The sequence below is a fragment of the Strix aluco genome, chromosome 19 (genome assembly GCF_031877795.1).
Source record: "Strix aluco isolate bStrAlu1 chromosome 19, bStrAlu1.hap1, whole genome shotgun sequence".
NCBI classification, from domain to species: domain Eukaryota; kingdom Metazoa; phylum Chordata; class Aves; order Strigiformes; family Strigidae; genus Strix; species Strix aluco.
The window spans coordinates 4721953-4743519 of record NC_133949.1 but is presented as its reverse complement, the minus strand read 5'-3'; the positions used below and the strand labels follow the sequence as shown (position 1 = coordinate 4743519).

Sequence of the window (21567 nt, the reverse complement as noted above, 5' to 3'; positions counted from 1 at the left end):
GGATGAAATATTGGACAACCTGGCAAAGTGAACAACCGATTAATTAACGTGGCAATGAAACTAACTTCTGAGTGTCCTGGAAGTGAACCACCCTCGTTATAATACTAAAAAACGGACACACAGAGAGGTCAAAAAGACTGCTGCCCAGGTTGAGACCCTTTCCCTGAGCATGCGTAGTAGTAGAAGCATGATGTAAGCCATATTCTAATCGTATGTTAATCACTAACCAATTAGTATCTAATAGGCGTATTTGGAAAAGCCTCTGATTTTTGTGTATAAAAGAAGCACAAAAACCTGCTGTTGGTGTGCCCGCTTTGTGGAAAAGTCCACCAAGCACCCAGGCTTGAATAAGTACAGTAACTCTGGTGAGTCTGTGAAGGGGGGTTTATTGAGCAGCCATCCCCTGGGCACTGCATGGGGACGCCACCCCTTCAGCCTGGCAGAGAAGCAGCGTTGTAGGACGCTTTCTTCAGGGACTCCAGGAAGAACTGCTCATTCTCTAAGTAAGCGTGGTCCTGAAAAGAGAGGGATGGATGGAAGAAGTATCAGAGTGCCACAGAAGGGGGCTCACAGTCCCGGGTGTCGCTCATGAGGGAGGGAAGCATCCCAAACCCTCCTTCCTGCAGTCAGCAGGGGGCAGGTACCCATCTGTGGTACCCCCTGGGCTGTGGGGTCTCCCCCCAACAATCCCACAACCACACACTCTGAGCAAGACCCACAGCGGAAGCCTCAAAGAGCAGCCCCGCCTGGGGAAGGACCCAGCAGGGAATCGGGGGGCTGACGGGAGAGGATGGGGACATTGTGAAGCCAGAGGCCAGCAGAGCTGGCTTCTCCCACCCAGGGACAGGGCGAGGACAAGGGCAACCCCATGGAGGACGTTATCCATGGGCCTGAGACCAGCTGTGAGGATCCACCCATCCTTGCTTCTGGCATCACTCCTCTAGGTGCCCGGGGCTTCTACAAGCCCGCCCAGCCCCACAGCTCAGTAATGATCTTAGCCACAGCCTGGGGTGTCTCCTATCAGGCTCAAATCAGGCTTCACCCAGCCCTGCTCCCACCCAGCTGGTTTGAAGCCCCTTCCAACCCCAGTTTCCCACCACCTCACCTGCTGGGCCCAGAACTTCATCATCGCCAGTGTGGCACTGAGCTCGGCGGAGCTGGCCATGGCCAGGAGTTCCCTGATACCTCCCAGGCTCCCGATGGCAGGTGGAAAGCCTGGAACAGAAGCCCGATTGTGTGGTACTGCCGCCGTCAGAGGAACTGCAGATCGAGACAACACAGCATCCCTTTGGGTGCTGCCTGCGTGTCCCTGCAGCAGGGTCCTCCCCACGCTCCCAGTGCAAATGGGCTTAAACCCACCGACCTCTCCCTTCCTGGCCCCTCTGCCCTCTCCTGGCACTGCCCTGGCTCAGAGCTTCGCTGAGCTCCTTCAGAGGACAAGGAGGCCAACACCCATCTGAGGTTTATATACAGGGGAACTAAAACAGCCCCCAGGAACAGCCCAAGCCTCCTGAGAAGTGGAATACAAGTGCATCTGCCCCCCAGCACACCCCTTCCCACCAGCAGCAAGCACAAAGCCTTACACAGCGCACTGGAGAAGCCACTCGCAGGGGCACTGGAGTCCCGGCCTGCGGTCCGCAGCATCGTGGGGCTGTTGGGCAGCTCCTGGCGCAGCTGTTGGAGCTGGCTCCTCTGCTGAGCCATGCTCAGCCGGTCCTGCCCCATCCCGGGGAGAAAGGGAGAGAGAGAAGCTGTTGGAAAAGGTTCAGGCCCTTGGCACGGTGGCCCCAGGCCCAGAAGGGAAGGCGAGGGGGTATTTGCCTGGTGCAGATGCTCTTCCTGCTGCCTGAGCTGCTCCAACTGCCGCTGCAGGGCCTGCAGCCTCGACTGGTCCTGCGACTCAACCCTGCGTGCCTCCCGCAGGGCTCGCTGCCCTTCCTCGTACTTCTGGGAGGAGAGCTGCAAGGCAGAGCGGCTGGGGAGGCTGGGGACAGGGACCCTCGCTGCCCTGGGGCAGGACTCCTTCAGGCATCCCCTCCTTCCCCTTCCAGGACAGGCTTTCTGCCCCTGCTTTGGCAGGGCTGTGAAAGCCCAGCTTTGCTGCCAGCCTGTGTGCAGCTGGGAACGGCAGCGCAGATGCTCCGCTTACCTCAGTCACGCTTTTCAGCTCCTCCTCCTGCTGCCGGACGCGCAGCGCAGCCCCATTCACCTTCTCCTGCTCCAGCTTCAGCTCCTGCCAGGCCTCGTCCAGCAGCTCTTTCTCCCTCGCCAGCTGCTCCTCCTGGGCTCTCAGCATGTGGACCTGCATCTTCACCTCTGCCCGCTCCTAGGATGGGCACAGGGGAAACCAGCGGATGACCTGCTCCGCCCTGGACGCTCTCTCGTGTCTTCCCAAGAGATGGGAAAGATCTGCCCCTGCTGAGCTTCTCATGTGTGCCAGTTTGGGGTGCAGAGCAACACCAGCAGGTACTCCAGCAGCACCCTCACCCCCCCAGCCTTGGGGAGCAGGGCCTGGCAGAGCTGGGACTGTACAGACACACACACCCCCCTTCCCGGGAAAGGATGGAGCCCCTCCCCATGTTGCACATCCTAGAACATGCCCAAGGCACAGCACTTTGTCAGCAGTGGAAACACGCAGCCTCAAGGGTTATTTTCCACCCTGGTTGCCCTTAAAAATGCAGCTCTGCTGCACTGCCTGTGCCATATGTCCCCTCTGGACAGCCCCAGGGGGAAGCACAACTGGCTCTGCACCCATATCCATGGCACGGGCAGGTTTTCCTTAACTCACCACGGGGGGGTTCCTCTCACCAGACTCATAACGGAGGCGGCTACGCCTGCTCTGGCTGCCCAAAGCCCTCACAGGCAAAGGGGAGAGACAGAGGTGACTGATGCCTCAGTCAACCTCTCCAACAAGCTGGTGGAGGCTGTTCCTGGAACAGCCTGATTCTCACCACCCCCAGTGATGTCTCTGCCTCCAACAACTCCACATCTCCCCTGTAGGCAGGACCCACCCGTCAGCCTGCCAAGGGGGTGCTGGAGGCCACGGGAAGGGGCTCTGCTGGTACCTTGGCCAGGCTCCTGACGGGGTCCTCTCCCTGGGAGTCCATCCCCAGCACTCGGGCCGTGTCCCGCTCCTTGCTCAGCGGCTGCTGGGTGTGAAATTCAGCCCACTTGGCCACCAGCTTCCGCCGCTCCTCTGCACATTTCTGCAGCACCGACATCTGCTCCTCCAGCAACGCGCTCTGGAGAGCATCGCCAGAGAGGGAGAGAGAAAGCACTAAGTCCCTTTTGCTGGAGCATTTTTCTCCTTTAAACCCATCTCTGCCACTGAACCCCGGCCAACACCTAGAGGCTGCTTCAAGCCCCCAGCACCTGGAGTGAACCCCGCATGGAAAGCTCTGGCCCCATGCTCCTTGAGAAGCTGCAGCACCATGCACGCACACAGCAGCCTCTCGCACCTGTGTGCCAGAGGGCTGGTCTGATGGTAATTCACCGTGCAGCTGGGTGTGGGATTGAGGAGGCAGAGGAAGGATGCCTGGACAGGCTGGAGCGATGGGCTGAGGCCAACGGGATGAGCTTCACTAAGGCCAAATGCCGGGTGCTGCCCTTGGGCCACAACAACCCCCAGCAGCGCTACAGGCTTGGGGAGGAGTGGCTGGAGAGCTGCCAGTCAGAGAGGGACCTGGGGGGGGTGATTGACAGCCGGCTGAACAGGAGCCAGCAGTGTGCCCAGGTGGCCAAGAAGGCCAATGGCATCCTGGCTTGTGTCAGCACTAGCGTGGCCAGCAGGGACAGGGAAGGGATCTCACCCCTGGACTCGGCACTGGTGAGGCCGCCCCTCGATGAGTGGGTTCAGTTTTGGGCCCCTCACTCCAAAAAGGCCATTGAATGACTCGAGCGTGTCCAGAGAAGGGCAACGAAGCTGGTGCAGGGTCTGGAGCACAGGTCTGATGGGGAGCGGCTGAGGGAACTGGGGGGGTTTAGTCTGGAGAAGAGGAGGCTGAGGGGAGACCTCATGGCCCTCTACAACTGCCTGAAAGGAGGGTGCAGAGAGGGGGGATGAGTCTCTTGACCCAAGTAATGAGCGATAGGACAAGAGGGAATGGCCTCAAGTTGCACCAGGGAAGGTTTAGACTAGATATTAGGAAGTATTTCTTTCCAGAGGGGGTTGTTGGGCGTTGGAATGGGCTGCCCAGGGAGGTGGTGGAGTCCCCATCCCTGGAGGTGTTTAAGAGTCGGGTTGACCCAGCGCTGAGGGATCTGGGGTAGTTGGGATCTGTCAGTGCTGGGTTAACGGTTGGACTGGATGATCTTCAAGGTCCTTTCCAACCAAGATGATTCTGTGATTCTGTGATGCTGCAGTCCAGCACCCAGCCCTTTCCTCCACCACACACCGCAGCACAGCCCCGGTCAGGATGTGTGAAAAGCACCTGGAGATGTCCACCTGAAGTGCTAAGGCTTGGACAACGGGCCCAAGCCAGAGTTGACCTATAGATGAATCCTGTATATTTGATAACTGATAACCATTGTGCTAGTAGGTATTGCACTAAGTTATAACAACCCACTTTTGCTGATGTAAAAAGTGCTGAAGCATTGAAATACTGCAGCCTGAACAACAGGCCCTGAGCCGAAGCTGCTAACTTAGCATGTAGTCATTAACAAAATATGTAAACTCACCAGTGAAAGACGCAGCTTAGACAGAATATAATCAGTAGTGAGGATGAAAGGCCAAGAGAATGTATCCAGCTTTCCTTTCTTAGCCTTGTTCAAGGCTGAGAACCCAAGTATTTGGCCTCCCTTGGTTCTCCCCCCCAAGCCCTGGCCAGGCTTCAGGCGGAATCCAACAGGAGAATGAAACCAGAAATTTTCCGCTCAAAACAAAGGTGTCAGTTATTCTGGGTTGCTGATTTTTGGGTACATAAGGCCGGACCTGCTCACAGTGACTCTGGATGCCTCAGCTACGGGTGGACGCCCCGCGTAGGATTTCCCACTCCCTGGGAAAGGCTCAATAAATCCTCGCTGCACCCGGGGCTGCCCAGCACCTGCGGGGCTGGATGTTGGTAACATATGCAAGTGGTGACGGATCTTTCTTAATCACTGTTCTCCCCATCGTGTAGTGATGATTTGATGCATTACACTGTATTTTCCTATTTGTTGCTTTAGGTGCATTATTCTGCCTTTTCTTACTGCATGTTTTACTGTTACATTATTTCATTATCACCAGTAAAATACACCTACTCTTTTCACTCTGGTGTCCGAGTTTCATTGGTATCCTTAATCAGCAAAACACCGCCCCACCTCACCTTCGCCCTCTCCAGCTCCACTCGCTCCACGGAGAGCTGCTGGGTCACAACTCGCCGCTCCTCCTCCAGCCAGTGCTGCAGTGATTCCGCCCTGGAGCGCTCTGCCAACACCCTCTGTCGCTCCTGGGTTCAGACACAGAGGACAGACAGATGCCATTCGCAGGCTCCAGGCCAGGGACCTCCCGTGGGCAAGACCAACGGCCCATCCCCAGACAGGAGGGCTGAGCCAGGCAGAGGACACAGGCTGGGCTCACCTGCTCCAGCAGCCGAGTCTGGTCCCCCAGCCTGGCCTCCAGTTTAGCCACCACCTCCTGGAGTCGGCGCCGCTCCTCCTCCGAGTCCCTCTGCTGCTGCCACAGGCTGTCCTGGAGCACTGGGGAGAGGCAGCAGCGGGGCCATGAGCAGCATGAAGAGGGAAGCCCCGCTCTGTCCACACCAGATTTACAGAAAAACTGCACATGTTTGTGCTCAGCACCTTCTGCACCTCCCCCAGGACACCGTTTGGGAAAGGAAAGACCCCGAGATGCCCAGTGACCAAGGCAGGCAAGGCTCTGCCAGCCTTGGCTCCCAGCCTCTGGTCAACTCAGAGCAACTTCTCCCCATTTCCTGGGTGTCCCCAGCCCCGGCGGGGACCCCGTGGCCATTTTGGCGCAGAGGAACAGCAGACGTACCCTTGAGCTGCTTCTGCTGCTTCTGTGCCCCCATGGCCAGCTCCTGGGAGGTGATGTGGTGTGTGGCCTCCACCCTGTGCAAGATGTCACGCAGGTCGCTGGAGAACTTCTCCATCTGCTCGATGACGCCGTTCAGAGTCCTGCGGAGAGCAGCAAGGGGGGGTCACCCTGGGGGGACACACTTCATCTCCCCGCAATGAAGAGGGGGACGTATGGTGGGCCAAGGGTGCTGGAGCGAGGGCAGAGGAGGGCAGCAAAGCTGGTGAAGGGCCTGGAGAATAAATCCTGTGAGGAGAGATTGAAGGAGCTGGGACTGTTCAGTGTGAGGAGGAGAAGGCTGAGGGGAGACCTCATCACTCTCTACAGCACCCTGGAAGGACAATGTAGAGAGGTGGGTGCTGGTCTCTTCTCACAGGGAATTAGTGACAGAACAAGAGGGAACGGCTTTAAACTGCAACAGGGGAGGTTCAGACTGGACATGAGGAAAAAATGTTTCACAGCAAGAGTGGTCAGAGAGTGGAATAGGCTGCCCAGGGAGGGGGTGGAGTCCCCATCCCTGGATGTGTTTAAGGGTCGTTTGGATGAGCTGTGGGGGGATGTGGTGTAGGGGAGAACTTTGTAGAGTCGGGCTGAGGGTTGGACTCGGTGATCCCAAGGGGCTTTTCCAGCCTGAATGATTCTGGGATTCTGTGAAAGGCCGGGCAGCCCTGCCCCAAACCTCTCTGGGGCAAAGCAGAGCAGCATTCCTGCATCAGCAGAGCTCAGCGTCCCTGGAGGCAGGGGCTGGGAGAGGGGACGGCCTCTGGTGCCACGGTCTGAGGCTGGTTCCCTGTAGGACAGGGAACACCGTGGCCAGGGACCAACGTGGGGACGCGACACCGGCCATCGGTACCTGCTGTGCGAAGTGGTGCTGGTCACCGCATCGACCTCCTGGTCCTTCAGTCGCTTCAGCCGCTGGAGCTGCTCGTCGTGGTCTCTGCGCAGCTCCTGCACAGACACCCTGCAGGACACGGGCAAGGAGCCCACTACGGGCTGTTACAAACTGGGGCTCCCCGGGACAGGCACCGGGGAAGAGGCTTGGCCAAGGGCCTGGGAACCAGGTCCCAGGAGCTGAGCTGGCATGAGGGTCTGTGCCGGGGCATCCCACTGACAGGCATCTGCATTTGGCACAGACCACAGCTGGGGGTGATGGGCTTCTCCACCAAAAACTGATTTCTCACTGACCCCCACTATGTGGACATCAGTGACTCACTGACCTTGATAAAAGGGGTTTGGGGGAAATAAAACACTGGGTTCAGCACCTTTCAAAATATAATGAATTCACTCTGAAAGGACATCTCCAGCCACATCTCTCTCTGTCCAGCTACAAAGCAAATCCCCATTCCAAAAGCCACCCAACTGCCCACAGCCCAGCGCTTCTGGAGTCTCCTTTCTCCTTTCACAGAATCCCAGAACCATCTGGGTTGGAAAAGCCCTTGAAGCTCCTCCAGTCCAACTATGAACCTCACACTGACCATTCTCAGCTCTACCAGATCCCTCAGCACTGGGTCAACCCGACTCTTCAACCCCTCCAGGGATGGGGACTCCCCCCCTGCCCTGGGCAGCCCATTCCAACGCCCAACAACCCCTTCTGCAAAGAAATCCTTCCTAAGAGCCAGTCTGACCCTGCCCTGGCGCAGCTTGAGGCCATTCCCTCTTGTCCTGGCGCTAAAGAACTTTCACTGTGTCCCCAATTCCTCTGCCACAACCAGCAGCACCAGCCCCACGCATGCACCGCTCGTGCCACTCTCACCTCTGCAGCTCTCGCAGCCGCTCCAGCTCCAGCGCGTTCCGCTGCTCCAGCGCGGCCAGGTGCTGCTGGTGCTGCGCCAGCAGCTCTGCCCGTGCCTGCTCTGCCTCCTGCCTCTGCCCCAGGAGCTGAGCCGCCAGCTGCTCCTTCTCCTGCCGCAGCCTCTGCTCCCGCTGCCTGCAGGTCTCCTCCAGCAGCTTCACCTGGCTCCTGCCCGCAGAGGTCATGGCCAGGATGAAGTGTTACTTTCAGGGCGATAGCCAGGCATCTCCACCCAAAGCACACGCAGGGATTTCGGAGCAGATCGGTGGCGCTGGGGGCGCAGGGAAACATGCCGACTCTCCGCAATCGGAGCCCTTACTGCCCAGGGTGGTGCCCTGGCTGGGGACATGTTGGTCATGGGATCAGCTCCTCCTCCTTCTCCCCCACAGGATGGTGTCGGTGAGAGTGGACCCCACCTTGGCTCACCCGTGGGGCTCCTCTCTGCCCCCACCAGCTCCACACCCACACGGCTCTGGGCCTGCCTGCCCCAGGCACGGATCCGGGCAGCACCCCAGCGCTCCCCGCCCCGGTGAGAGGGACAGGGCTGTAGGCAAGGCCCTGGCAGAGGAGGGAAGCACGTGTTCTCGCCTGTGGGTACCTGTGGCTGCTCTCGAGGAGATCCAGGTCCTCCTGGTGCCGCTGCCGGAGGCTCTCCAGCAAGAGTCTGTCCTGTGCCCGTGCCAGCTCCAGTGTCCGCACCTGCCGGGCACCAGGGGAGAAGGTCCTTGTGCCGCCCAGGGGACAGAGCTCCCACAGCAGCACTTGCTGGCCGCAGCCTTCTCTGGACAGACAGCTTCCTCCTCTCTGTCCTGGCCCCCTGATGCCATTGGGAGCAGGCATGGCCCCTGCTCCTGCCCCTGGCTCCCCCCTGCTCCCCCATCCAGCAGGCGGTGGGGCTCACCTGGCTCTCCAGCTCTGCCACACGGGCCTGGGCATGGAGCAGTGCTGCCTGACAGCCCGTCGCATCCTCGTGGGGCTGGGCAGTGGGAGCCCCCAGTCTCCTCTCATGCAGCAAGCCCAAGCCTGGGGACTCTGCCTACAGGGATGGAGAGAAAAGACCCACGCCCTTCAGGATCGGGGGCTTTGTGGTGCTGTAGAAGAATTTTAAACATAACCTCTGGTATATCTGAAATAGATTTTAAGGCCTAGGGAAATGTGTTCAGGACTGAGCTATCTTGTAATATTACCAAGGCAACCAGAAAGCTGCTCAACAGGCCTGAAAAGTGTTCTTAGCCTGCTGCTTCTATAGTCCCAACCCAAGGCTGGTTTAAAACCCAGTCCAGCTCATCATACAGAGACACTTTTAACAATGGATGATTATCTAAACACAGGTGTTTTGCTAGATTAAGAGAATCTAGTACATAGAAACTGTTTGCTCTACCTGAGCTTTTAATAGAACATCTTGAAGTCTTTCTCAAAATTGTGTGAGATGAAAACTAGAGAAAGAAAGATAAAGATGATGACCCAAAAGATGACCCTGACCCTGAAGCAAGAATTGGAACAGAACAATGAGAATCAGCTGAAGCTGTGGAATATAATGGACTTTTGAAACTGATGAAGAATTAAGAGCTGAGAGTTCGTGGGAAAACACCAAAGAGTTTTTTGTATTGCATAATGTTATGTAGAATCATATCTATAGAAGGCGTTTTTTGTTAGCCACTGCCACTCCCTGAGGTGCTGGCCCAGCTCTGAGTTGTTAATAAAGCCGGCCTAGAGATACCCACAGTCTGGCGAAATTCTTTAACGGGTGGGGCCATCAGCCCCCAAAGGCAGGCACGTGCCTCGCCTGCAGCTGTGCCCTGGCTGTGCTAACCTGTGGAGACACAGGGACGCTCTCGGGGAGGTAAAGCCCTGGGGAGAGCGTCTCCTCCCAGCCCGGGAATGGCAACCCAGCCCCAGCCTCCTGCAGTCCCTCCTCTACCCATCTCCAGCCCAACCCCGCTGCTGCCCAGGTGACACTCGGCAGCCCCTACCCCAGACACAAGCGTGCTGGACTCTTCCTTCTCTGGGGACAGACTCGAGGATAAGACCGTGAGTCCTCTGGGAGACAGCGTGTGTCCTGCCACCAGGGCTGGGCCAGGAGGCCCAGCTCGATGACACCAAGCAAGAGCTGCCCTCCCTGTCACAGGCTCCGATTCCCCTTCGGTTGTCTAGAAACAAGCTCAGAGCATCTCCACCACCGTGCTGGGGAAAATCAGCTGAAGAAAAAGTCCTTCGCCAGCTGGAGGCTCTGATGTCTTATTAATAGAATACAGAGATGCCTGGGGAACTCTGTCACCACTGCTCAGGCAATGCAGGGCTGTCAACGCACACGATTTACAAAGCAGCCACAGCACACACGCTTTGGCCTGACAAATACAACTCGTGGCATCTCGGGGCTCTCCAAAGCCTTTGCCTCCATGCACACAGGCTCCCAGGGGTGCAAAGTGGGGCACAGCCATCCTCCTGCCCAGGGAGTTGGCAGGGGAGGGCTCACGATCACCACCCCAATCCTGCACCTCTTGGGGGCACAGGCCCAGCAGACCTACCTGAGCCAGCGGGGCAGGGCGCTGCGTCTCCTGCTCTCCCAGGAACAAGGCTGCGGGGACTGAAAATGGAACAAGTCTGTAATTCAGACAGGCCAAGGGGAACCATTCCCTCCCAGAAGGACGAGAGCCTGTGTCTCCTTGGCAGAGCGAGAAGGGTCCTGCCCCGCTCTGGCAGCTGGGGATGGGGATGGAGGCTCAGACGGGCTTGTTCAGACCCGCATCCCTACCCCACCCCATACACAGTGGGGGGGACTCTGCTCTGCAGAGTAAGTCTGGGGGCAAAGCACAGCTCCTCCTCCATCTCCATCAACTTGGGAGGAGGCTGGGTCCCCTCAGCCACTTGCAGTGGCCTCTGAAGTGGTGCTCAGCCTCAGCCTAGGGCAGGAGGGGGTCTGCCAGCACACAGCGCTAGTGGGACGAGTGTTGGGGCAGCAGGAGGAAAGAGGGAGAGAGAAGGGACAGCACGAACTTAGGCCCACCCATTGCTCAGAGAGAGCAAGTCCCCGGCAGCCCTCTGAAACCCCACAGGCAGCGCTGCGGAGCTCAGCGCGCCCCAGCACCGTGTCCCCACCGCGCCACGACACAGGGATGGTGGGATCCTGCAGCCTGGCAACCCCATCCAGCAACGGCTGGGCAAAGCCCGGGCAGCGTTCACACGGACAAGGGGATGCTGCAGCTCCTGCCTTTTTGTGCTGGTTGTTTTTGCAGGGCTGGGGGGACCCTCTCTGCCTCCTGCTGCCCAAACTGGACAACCACACGAAACGCACCCGGGGCGCTGGCGTCTCTGGAGGGATCCCCCTGCGCCGCCTCCGACGGGGGAGCTGAGGCTTGTTCCGCGGTGCTGAGCCAGAGGAGCGGTGGCCTGCGTGGGCACAGAGACACGAGTGATGCACAGCAGCGCTGCAGCTCAGAGAGGTGCGCACAGATGTTCTCCTGCTCCGCATTTCGGGGAGTTTAAAGCTTGGCAGTCCCACTGTGACCAGACAGGCAAGAGCCCAACGATCCCTCAGAGCCGCCTGCCCTCCCGCTTACAGAGGTGCCAGGGCACGTGATCCCCGCTGGCTACCAGCCCTCCCCGTTGCCCCATCTCCCACACGCAGCTGCTTTCAGCAGGACACCCCTCCCGTGGAGCACGCCTGAAAGGCGAAGGCGGCCTTACCCGGAGCTGTCTGTGCTCGCTGCCTCGTCCTGCACGGTGGCTGCCTGCGGCCGTGCTCCTGGGGAGGCTGCTGGCCGGCTGCAAGCAAAAAGCATCCGATGTGGGAGAGCCCAGGAGGTGAGAAAAGACAAGATCCTCTCCCCCAACACCAGTTCCTGCCTCACAGGGGAAAGCCTCTGTCCCACTCAGCTGCAGCAGGATTCAGCCTTTTGGCTGCAGAGGGAGCAAAGACACCTCAAAATCTCCATCACTGCTCTTCCTCCTTGCTGCATCCACCCCCTTCCCCTGGGCAGCAGCAGCCCCAGCTAACACAGCCCTGCCCACGCCACAGGGCTCTCTGTCTGCAATTCGCTTCCCAGTCCCCTTCAGTGGCACGAGTCTGGACTTGGGTCTGTGTCAACTCAGCTGGAGGAGGTGCTTTGCCTCAACTAGGAGGAAGAAAAGGGAATGAAAATGAAAGGGAATGAAAGGGCTCAAACGAATTTCTGACAATTACTGAGACTAAAACTGTGACGTGATGTATGAAAGCTTTGCTTGTGCTTTGCTTTGTTTGTTTCAAAGCCTTGCTGGTGTTTTGCTTCATTTGTTTCTCAAGGACTCCTGACTCCCCAACTGTTTCCTTAGGTCCCTTTGTCTGTTTATACAAGCGAGGAGCACAGGGAGGAGCTGGTGGGGGTGTGCTGATCCAGGACAGCTCCGCAGGACTCACGGCACTGTGTGCCATCCCAAGATGGCTACAACTGGCAGGAGAGCCCAGAGGTGTGATGGGACTGCGGGCTGGATCAGTGGGACAAAGCCCTGCATTCTTACCCCAACCTGAGACAAGACAGTGCTTAAAATTAATTTCTCAGATCTGAGCCCAGGGTTTCTGAGAGCTCCTGCTGGAGCAGCTACACACGGAGCTGACAGGAGCGCTGCGGCCATCAACCATGCCTTTACCTGACAGGAGAGCCGGGATTCAGCCCTTCAACTGGGGCCTCCGAGGCCTTGGCATTCCTCTCCTGGGCCTTCGCCTGCGCTTGGGCTTTTTTGCGAGATAAGGCAGCGCTCAGCCAGTCCTCCTCCTCCACTGCATCAGGTTTAGCGGCTGCCTCCTCTGCACCCGGGAGCTGTCTGGTGGGGCCGGGCCGCCCAGCTGTGGCAGGGCTGGGGGAGCGCCCTGCAGGACTGGCCTTCGCTGGAGACAACAGCTCCAAATCCATAAAATCTTCATCTTTCAAGCCCAGCCAGTCACCTCCAGTCCTGCAGCCCCGCGCGGGGCTCTGGCTGGCTGAAGGAGAAGCTTTGGAGTGGGGCTCTGCTTTTGGTTCGCTGCTGTTCTCAGCTGAAAACCTGCTGTGAGGAGAAGCAGTCGCATCCCTGCTCGCGAGGGGACACCGGGGGACCCTGCCCATGAGGGGACACTGGGGGACCCTGCCCGCTCCACTGCAGGGGCAGTGTGGCCGGTGGCTGGAGCTACAGACACACAGAGAGCACAATACCTCAGAGGCTGCCTCCTCGCCGGCCGGCCCTTGGCTGTGGAGGCCACTGAGGGCTGGTACGCTCCAAAGACAAAATCCTCCTTGTCCCAACCCTCTTCCTTCTCTGTTCAGACAAGCGGCCTTGAGTCAGCGCCCAGAGGAGCAGCCGGCTGCAAAGACACTAGCCCTCCTCCTCCTCCCCCCCTGCAATTCCCACTGACAGTGCTGCCTCTGGGAAAACACCGCTGGAAACGTCTTGCCCAGAAATCGGTGAGCAAGGGGCCTCCTCGGGGTGGCTGGGAAAAAATTTTGTTGGGAATCAGCCCACAGCCAAAGGGAACTGAGTTACAGCTCCTGTGCAAGTGCTGCCAGGCTGCCACGAGGGCAGAAGGGCATTTCCCCTGCAAGGGCAGCAGAAATCAATCTCACTCTCCCAAGCCAACGCTGCCACCTCTGCAGCCCCCACCAGCGTCCCCGGCTGCGCTCACCCGGCTGCTTTTGGTACTTCTTCTCCAGTTTGAACTCCCGGCGCTCTCCCAGGCCTGGCTCTTCCAGGATTCTGGCCACGGAGCCTCGTCCCAGCAACTCGTCCAGCATGGCGCGGGCTGGCCGGACCTCCTCTCTGCTGGGGACACAGCAGCAGATGGGTTTCTCCCAGAGGCAGGGCTGGTCCTCCTCACACAGCCTTGCCAGCCTGCTCTGGCTCTTCTCTGGGAAACAAGGCTGCTCTTGCCCCTTTCTGGGACCCACAGGCAGAAGCTCAGCATCCCCCACCCACCATGGTGGCACCATCTCAAGACACAAGCCATCCCCTCCTTTACTCCCGCCGCCCCTTCACTGCCCTTACTCTTCTGCCTTCTTGGTCTGCTTTTCATCTCTTCCTGGGCCACTGCCAAGGCCCAGTGCAGCCATCAGGTCGTCACCATCATCTTCAAACGTGAGCTCCTTCCTGCTCTGGACTGGGGCTGCAGTGCACAGGGACATCTGGGCTGGGGGTGGCTCTGTGGGTGGGATCACACATGGTAGGAGGTTTGAGCTGGGCTTGTCTTTTTATTATTTTTTTTTTTCAACAAGAGATCAGAGCAGCCCTGCCTGCTCTTATCTCTCAGGACCGTTTACAGAGTCATTTTTAAGTAGCCATTTTTGGTGACCAAATCTCACAGCAAGTGACAAAGTGGCAACGTGCTACTGCCTGGTCCGTGGCCACTGATGGGACATTGCTGGGTGTCACTAACACTGGGGTTTCCAGCTCTGACGGACACCAGCAGCTTCTTCAGCTTTGCAAGTTTCCACTCAGATAATTCCTCCCCACCTTCACCCAAAGTCCCTCTTCCACCAATGCACCTTAGTCCTTGCCCCAACCCACCAGCTGCTACTTGTGTCCAGGGTGGATTTATCAGGGTGAAAGGAGGTTTGTGGGGACTACCAGACCCACTGGCATCCCTGCTGCAGCAACAAGAGAGACGAGTGCCTGTAACACGGTCACAGTGCAGCTGGATCCTACCCAGAGGTGCAACTGTGGTTTGGTGTGGACCAGCGATGCCCTCAGCCACCCAAATCCTGACCCAGAACACTGGTTCTCATCTGGCAGCATGCAGAACAGGCTGGATGAGGTCCAAGGGAAGATCTGAGACTCCCAGAAAGAATTCCCAGAAAGGAAAGGTCAGTTCTGTAACCTGTAGCACACTGGAAATATTGAGCACTCGGGGAGCTGTTACCAGCTGTAACCCTGCTACCTAGCTGCCCTCTAAAGGACCATAGTGGTTAACAAGAGATGCCACTAGCTGGCTTTCATTTAACGTTTGGACATCACACAAACTCAGCCAGGCTGCTGATTCATTTAATACAAAGAGGATGCATCAAGCAACCCTGCTTACCTTTCTCTTTGCTCTGTTCTGTTTTTTTCTCAGAGATGCTTTTAGTGCCTGTTGGACATGGCTTCTTGGGAGCATCCTGCTCCTCATCAGACAAAAGCCCTGACAAAGGATCATCTAAATCTGGAAATTACCCCGTAGGGGCAGAAAAGGAGAGTAGTAACAGTAAAAACAAACAAAACAACAAAAACAAGGTTATTTAGAACAACGGTTCTGTGCTAAGCCAAACCATGAGCACATGGGGACAGGAGATCATCTCTGCCCAAAGCCACGAACACAGACCCTGCACAGACCTGAGATATCCTTGAGTATCTCAAAACTGGGGCACTGTAACGCTTGACCACTCTTTAGGCAATGACAAAGGGGAGCAGAAAGCCCACCTAAATCACCTAAAGATAATTAGTGATTGGAACAGATGCTGACCTCGGTTAAAGCGCAGGCTCTGACAGCCAGATCTCAGCTGTGCCAGGAAAACAGCCCCCCTCTTTGGAAGGGGGACAGAATCCCCCCCTCCCCGATACAAGGGTCTCCAAGTGCTACAGACAGGCATTAAAAACCAAAGCATGGCTGAAAAAGCAAATGCCCTCAGGAATCCTCTCCCAGCTCCACCCTGGGGAGAGCCTCCGACACTGAGCAGTCTTTTTTTTTTTTTCCTTTGGTCACCTCTAAGGGATGAGCTTTGCACAGGCATCGCAGGGGCGAGGGATGCTCTATGTCATTAAACAGCCAAGCCTTTGGGTGACAGAAAAGGCAAGCTATGGGCAAAAAGCAAGGACAGAGTCCTCAGCTGCCCCCACACATCCATGTGCTGAAGGGAAGTGACATCCTACCTTCAAAGTTAAATTCCCTGTACTGCTGGGAAGCAGGGAAGGATGACTGTGGCTTCTCCATCGCAGGTCCAGACTCTCCTAGAAAGAGAGGCCCCAGCTCTCACAGACAAGGTACTGCAGAGATGTCCCCTTCCCACCCTGGCTGAAGGTCACTTTTATGGTGGCAGCCCCCTAAAAGCACATCCTGTGGCACACAGTCCCCTCATGGCCCTGTGGGGTGGGAATCTCTCCGGAGGGGCCTCCTTGAAGGCAGAGAAGGAGAAAAGGGCTTGGGAAAGAGCAGGACAGGTTGGAGACAGGCATATCTTAAATGCACCCCCCTGGCTCTCCTTTCATGCAGACCAGGCAGATCCCTGGTCTTTGACCTGCACCAGGCAACAGCCAAGTGGGGTTTGGTGGGAGGCGGCAGCGCGGCTGTTGTGGCTGCTGATGGCAGTGATGTTATCACAGCACGACAAGATCCGGGCCAAGGATCAACCAAGGGACAACACACGGCCAGAATGACACTCTGTGCCCGGGACAGCCCCAAAATGGACCAGAAAAAAAGATTTTAGGGAACAAATCCACTTTTCATTCCCTATCGCAGCAGAAAATACACCCTGCTCGTTTGGAATCAGGCTATGACAAGAAGAGCAGAATCTCCTTTTTACCTTTCCCAGGAGCTAGCAGCTTCCCTGCGGTTTTTACTGCTCCTCCTGAGGAGTCACATTTCCCAGGACCTTTCACGATTGGCTTCCCTGGCCCAGAATCGGGTCTCGATATTCCCAGCAGATCAGCTTCCAGGTTGTCCATGTCCTGGAAAGCAACAGGATGATGACGGGACCAGGGCGAGTGCTACTCCTGCCTCACTGCTGCTTCTCCCGTTGGAGGTTGGTGCTGGAGGCCACAGCTGCAGCCCACGCAGGGCTCAGACCAAGGGTATTTCTGCACTGACCTTCAGGCTCTGCAGCAGAGCTTGGGGCTCTCCGCCGGAGGCACTGGATCCCTGTGTGCCAAGGAGGGCAGAGATCAGAGACAAGCAGACTTTGGAAACTCCTCATCCCTCGCTTCCATGTTCCAGCCCCTGGTTTTCCTCATTGTTTGGAATGGGAGGATACATACCCAGTCCCTCACTGGAAACCCCCTGTGCCTTGATTCCTTTGCTGAGATCCTACTGCCTCTGGGAGAAGCATCAGGAAGACCCAGGCCGGTGCTTTGGGTGAGGGTCCTTCCTGCAACGCTTCCTCTAAAGACACCCAGCAGGGCTGGGCTGCAGCACGACGTGCCCCCCTGGCTTTGCTCCAGCTCACCCAGGGCATCCAGAAGCCCTTCTCCCACCCGCTCCCCCCGCCCATCTCCCCCCTAGCCATGCCAGAGAGGGGTCACCTCTTCAGCCAGACCTCACGGTTCCCCCCAGTATCCCACTGCTGACTTGGCTGGGGTGACACCAGGGGCAAGCTTGGCCCGCCTCAGTCCCAGCCCTCCGGGTACCCAGGCTCTCTCCCAAAATTTGGGCTCACCTCTGCAGCTTCCACGTCCTCTGCAGGGAATCTGCTGAAGAAATCCTCCTCTACAAAGGACCTGCGACACAAGCCCAGGGGTCAGCAACAGCACCCGTGAGCTCAGTAAGGGCATGTTGGGGACAGCCAGGCCAGGTGGCGGCAGGCGGAGGGGACCGCACGGGCACACTGCGGCAGCCACGGCGTGCAACAGAAACGGAGGCGAAAATAGCACCAGCATAAAAGATGGGAGTGCTGGCACTGCTGCAGTTAAGCGAGCAACTCTCCTAAGGCAGATGTACAGGAGATGTACCGGGCTGGGCGCACCCAGCTCCTGCTGGAGAGCTTCAGGCTCTGGGCTCCCAGTTCCCAAAGGCATCACCGGTAACTCGCCTTCCCGGGCAATCGCTGTCGGGGCAGGGAGCGAGGGGGAGAAGCTGAGGACGGGGCAGGTCACAAGGACCTGGGGAGCACAGAGAGATCTCCAAGAGCAAGAGGCTGTGTCTGAAAGGCACTCACCTCTGGCTGGCCGGCGAGCTGGTGCCCCGGGCTCTCCCACTGCTGCCCCTGGCCAGCTGGGAAGTTCTCACAGAATTAACAGGGCTTTCGTCTGGAAACAAGACAGGGAGACATGAGGATGATGGACACGGGCATATTCCTGACCTGGGCACCCCAAAGGCGGATTTGCTGTCTCCCTACGGGCCACAGAGGCTTTTAATCAGAGATGAACTTCACTGGGCCTTCCCAAGCTGACGTCCAGCCTCTTCAACGACCTCTGACTCTGGGAAACCCTGCTTGCTGCTTCCTCCCCCCTCACAGCTGGAGCCCCCTCGGAGATCACGGGCTGTTGCACCAGCACCTCCTGCTCCCAAGAGGGGAGTAAGAGGACAAGGATGCTGCCCTTTCAGAGGCAAAGAAGGTTCCTTTTACCGTCGTATCCCAGGAGGTCGCCAAGCAAGTCATCGACAGACTCTGAAACCAGACAAATTAAAGGTGTTGAGCTCACCACGCAGGTGCAGAAAAGCTCCCAATTGGCTTGTGCTTTTGAAATCCCCCAGGAATAAAGGTTTGGTCTCAAGCACCACCAGCGTAAGGAGAGAACTGTCAGGACTTGATCCAGTATTTTGTGTATAAAAGATTTTGCTTCACTTAGCCAGAAAGGAGATCCCCTTATCAAGGCAGCCAGCTGCTTCCTATTCAGTCACTGGCCACAGGCAGCCCTTCATCTGTGAGCTCTCACCCCACAGTGTCTCAGAGTCCCTGGGCAACCCCAAAAGCGCTGCTTCAGTATCAGGGGCTGCAAGAGGCCTCCAAACAAGCACCTGGGCATTAGGTGAGGCGAAGAACTGAAATAAAGGCATATATTCTGCCCTGGATTGGGGAAAGCCAGCAGGAAAGGACTGTAGGACCCCGGTAAGCAAACCCACTCGATGGGAGAGGCAGGTGAATATCTCTGGTTTGGGAATGAGATGATGCACTCAACTGCATTCTTCAGACAAGGACCATGAACCATCGCTGTAGCCAGGACCCCCACCTGATCCCGCTGCCCCCCTTCCTCTGTCCCCCACATTCCCAGCAGAACAAAGCACCTATGGACAGTGAAAGGAACACGTGCCAGGCTACGTACCTCTTAAACCTCTCTGGGGTTTTGCGGCCTACAGAGAAAGACAAATTCCCTCATTAGAAAATGAAGCAGGTCTGGCCTGGACCTTCTCAAAACACGATAAAGCCAGGGGCAGGTTTCTCCAGAGCATCCCATAAGCAACAGCGAAGCCCCCCTCCTCCTGCCCACACTGTTCGGCAAATGGCACCTGAAACGCCTGGAACCTCCGAGAGATTTACAACTTCAGAGCCAGCAGCGAGCACAGCCCCTCCTGCCCGCCAGCGGGGCTGAAGCCCTCGGGGTCACTTCTGCCTCCAAACAGAGGGGCCGGAGCAGCAAATCTGGATTTCCCAGGGCTGCCTTCGCACCCCATCGCACTCACCATCGCAGCGTCCCAGCCTTCCCCTGCTCCAGCAACCGAGTTTACAGGTTCTTCCAATCTCCACGTTGCAGGATGCTCTACCACCGTGGATGACATCCACACCAACCCGCAGGGACAGAAGGGTCTCCTCGGTTGCCGTTCCTGCCCGTGGCACCTCTCTTTACCTCTTCTCCTGCCGGGGCCCCACTGCACTGCTGAATTTACACTGAGAAAACTGCAAAAAAAATGATTCAGAATAGCAAACACAAATTGCAGTAAAACCAAAACAGCCTCATGAAAAAAATTATTTATCAAAAATAGTATCGTTCCAGCAAGAACAATAAAAGGAAATGTAAAAGCAGATTAAATAGTTAAAAATAAATACGTGATCTAATAACCTGTAATTCAGCCAAATTTTGTGACCTGTTAAGAAATGGCAGATGGTTTTGAAGTGAGAAACCTTAACGAAATAGATGCAGGCCTCTCAGCAGGGTGGGCTCTCAGCAGGATGGGCTCTTGAGATAAGGGAGGAGCTGCAACTACTGAGTCCCAAGATAAGGAAGGGGAATTCAAAGAATGCTAAATTGACATGCTGAAGAGACCTAATTGGGTGAAAAGTCATAAGAGGAAGAAGAGGAATCTTCAATCTTCATCCTGAAGACCCCTGCCCAAGACCATCAGGAGACATTGCGCAGGCGCAACGGGGAGGGACTTGGGGCGGGATTTGTGATAATGATTTCTCAAAACTAATTGTAATATCTCTCCCTATTCTCGGGATTATCATGAATATGTAAACACTTACACTATAGAAAGGAGCTGCTTTTCGCTCCAAAATGTGCACGTTTGTGGAGGAGCGATCCCCCGTGCACCCAGCGCTGAATAAACATACCTTCTTTATAACCTTACTGGTTGTAAAGTCGTGACTCCGCACGTCAGTTTGGAACTACCTTTGTAAAAATAACATTATGGATTTTACATTTCTTGTCACTACTTAATATCCCATGTCAAATGAGCAATGCTTGAAAACTAGGAAGTGTTAGATATGGCTGGAAGGAGAATGAGAAAGCATCAATTTTCTCAGTTGGAATTATAAGCAAGAAGTATTTCTTTGCAGAAGGGGCTGTTGGGCGTTGGAATGGGCTGCCCAGGGCAGGGGGGGAGTCCCCATCCCTGGAGGGGTTGAAGAGTCGGGTTGACCCAGCGCTGAGGGATCTGGTGGAGTTGGGAATGGTCAGGGTGAGGTTCATGGTGGGACTGGAGGAGCCTCAAGGGCTTTTCCAACCCAGATGGTTCTGGGATTCTGGGATTCTCTGCTCCTCCGCCTCGCCAAGCCGCTGGAAACAAGGCTCAAGCTGAGTCTTAAAAACCACCCCCCGTTCCCCAAAACAGTCTCGCACTGCAAAATAACCTGAGGGAGCAAGTCCTACCCGCCGCGGCCCCCCTGGGCGCCCCCACCTCTCCGACCCGCTGGGCACCCAACTGCCCTCCGGCCCCCACCGGCCCTGCGGTACCCCGGACCCCGGGGCCTCGGCGTTCCGGGGCCGTGTCCTCACCGCCGGTCCCACAGCGGCCCGCGCCGGTAGCGCCGCAAAGCCCCGCCCGCAGCACGCCCCGGGGAGGCCACAGGCCCCGGCTGCCCCGGCCCAGCCCTTCCCGTCACGGGGCGATGGGAAATGTAGTTCCCGGCGGGCTCGGGGGAGCCCCGGCCCTGCGGCTCCACCGCCCCCCCCCGGAGCTTGGGGAAGAGCTCGGGCGGTGCGAGGTGCCCAAAGGCTGCAACTGCCCCTCCCGGACACCTCGACCCCAGCGGCCGGGCAGGAGGCGGGGGGGAGCAGCCGCAGGCTTGTGCCGGGTCACAGAACCCCAGAATCATTCAGGTTGGAAAAGCCCCTCGGGATCATCGAGTCCAACCCTCAGCCCGACTCTACAAAGTTCTCCCCTACCCCACATCCCCCCACAGCTCATCCAAACGGCCCTTAAACACACCCAGGGATGGGGACTCCACCTCCTCCCTGGGCAGCCTATTCCACTCTCTGACCACTCTTGCTGGGAAACATTTTTTCCTCATGTCCAGTCTGAACCTCCCCTGTTGCAGTTTAAAGCCGTTCCCTCTTGTTCTGTCACTAATTCCCTGTGAGAAGAGACCAGCACCAACCTCTCTACAACGTCCTTTCAGGGAGCTGTAGAGAGTGATGAGGTCTCCCCTCAGCCTTCTCCTCCTCACACTGAACAGTCCCAGCTCCTTCAATCTCTCCTCACAGGATTTATTCTCCAGGCCCTTCCCCAGCTCGTTGCCCTCCTCTGCCCTCGCTCCAGCACCTCGAGATCTCTCTCGTATTGAGGTGCCCAAAACTGGACACAACCCTCCAGGTGTGGCCTCACCAGTGCAGAGCACAGGGGCACTATCACCTCCCTGCTTCTGCTGGTCACACTATTTCTAATCCAAGCCAGGATGCCGTTGGCTTTCTT

At 57.1% G+C, this 21567-nt stretch overlaps 1 protein-coding gene across 6 annotated transcripts; it reads right to left on the bottom strand.

Annotated features, from left to right (window-relative positions):
• Window positions 1–369: 369 nt before the first annotated feature.
• On the bottom strand, window positions 370–20737 carry LOC141932331 (fas-binding factor 1 homolog). 6 transcript variants are annotated; one of them, XM_074845745.1, is made up of 30 exons: window positions 20554–20737; window positions 19120–19333; window positions 18762–18789; window positions 18065–18106; window positions 17654–17744; window positions 17156–17216; window positions 16591–16641; window positions 16307–16451; window positions 15657–15734; window positions 14830–14949; window positions 13800–13953; window positions 13441–13577; window positions 12974–13076; window positions 12432–12827; window positions 11493–11570; window positions 11101–11195; window positions 10334–10392; window positions 8707–8841; window positions 8404–8504; window positions 7767–7973; window positions 6871–6999; window positions 5975–6114; window positions 5558–5676; window positions 5304–5426; window positions 3066–3242; window positions 2150–2326; window positions 1822–1959; window positions 1584–1716; window positions 1106–1260; window positions 370–515 (listed from the first exon to the last, which is right to left on the bottom strand). In XM_074845745.1, the coding sequence occupies exons 2-30, from the start codon at window positions 19213–19215 to the stop codon at window positions 432–434; spliced, it is 3552 nt and encodes a 1183-aa protein (XP_074701846.1). In that variant the 5' UTR covers window positions 19216–19333; window positions 20554–20737; the 3' UTR covers window positions 370–431. The 6 variants fall into 6 exon arrangements, with proteins under 6 accessions (XP_074701846.1, XP_074701847.1, XP_074701848.1 ...); XM_074845746.1 differs by having other exon boundaries at window positions 6867–6974; XM_074845747.1 differs by having other exon boundaries at window positions 1106–1215; window positions 6867–6974.
• Window positions 20738–21567: the final 830 nt, after the last annotated feature.

Coding starts and splice junctions, on each gene's coding strand:
- LOC141932331 (XM_074845745.1), bottom strand. CDS start 19,215: ATGTCATCCACGGTGGTAGAGCATCCTGCAACGTGGAGATTGGAAGAA. Junction 16,642..17,155: donor AGGACGTGGAAGCTGCAGAG/GTGAGCCCAAAT, acceptor CTTGGCACACAG/GGATCCAGTGCCTCCGGCGG. Junction 13,578..13,799: donor CAGACCAAGAAGGCAGAAGA/GTAAGGGCAGTG, acceptor CTGTGTCCCCAG/CAGAGAGGAGGTCCGGCCAG.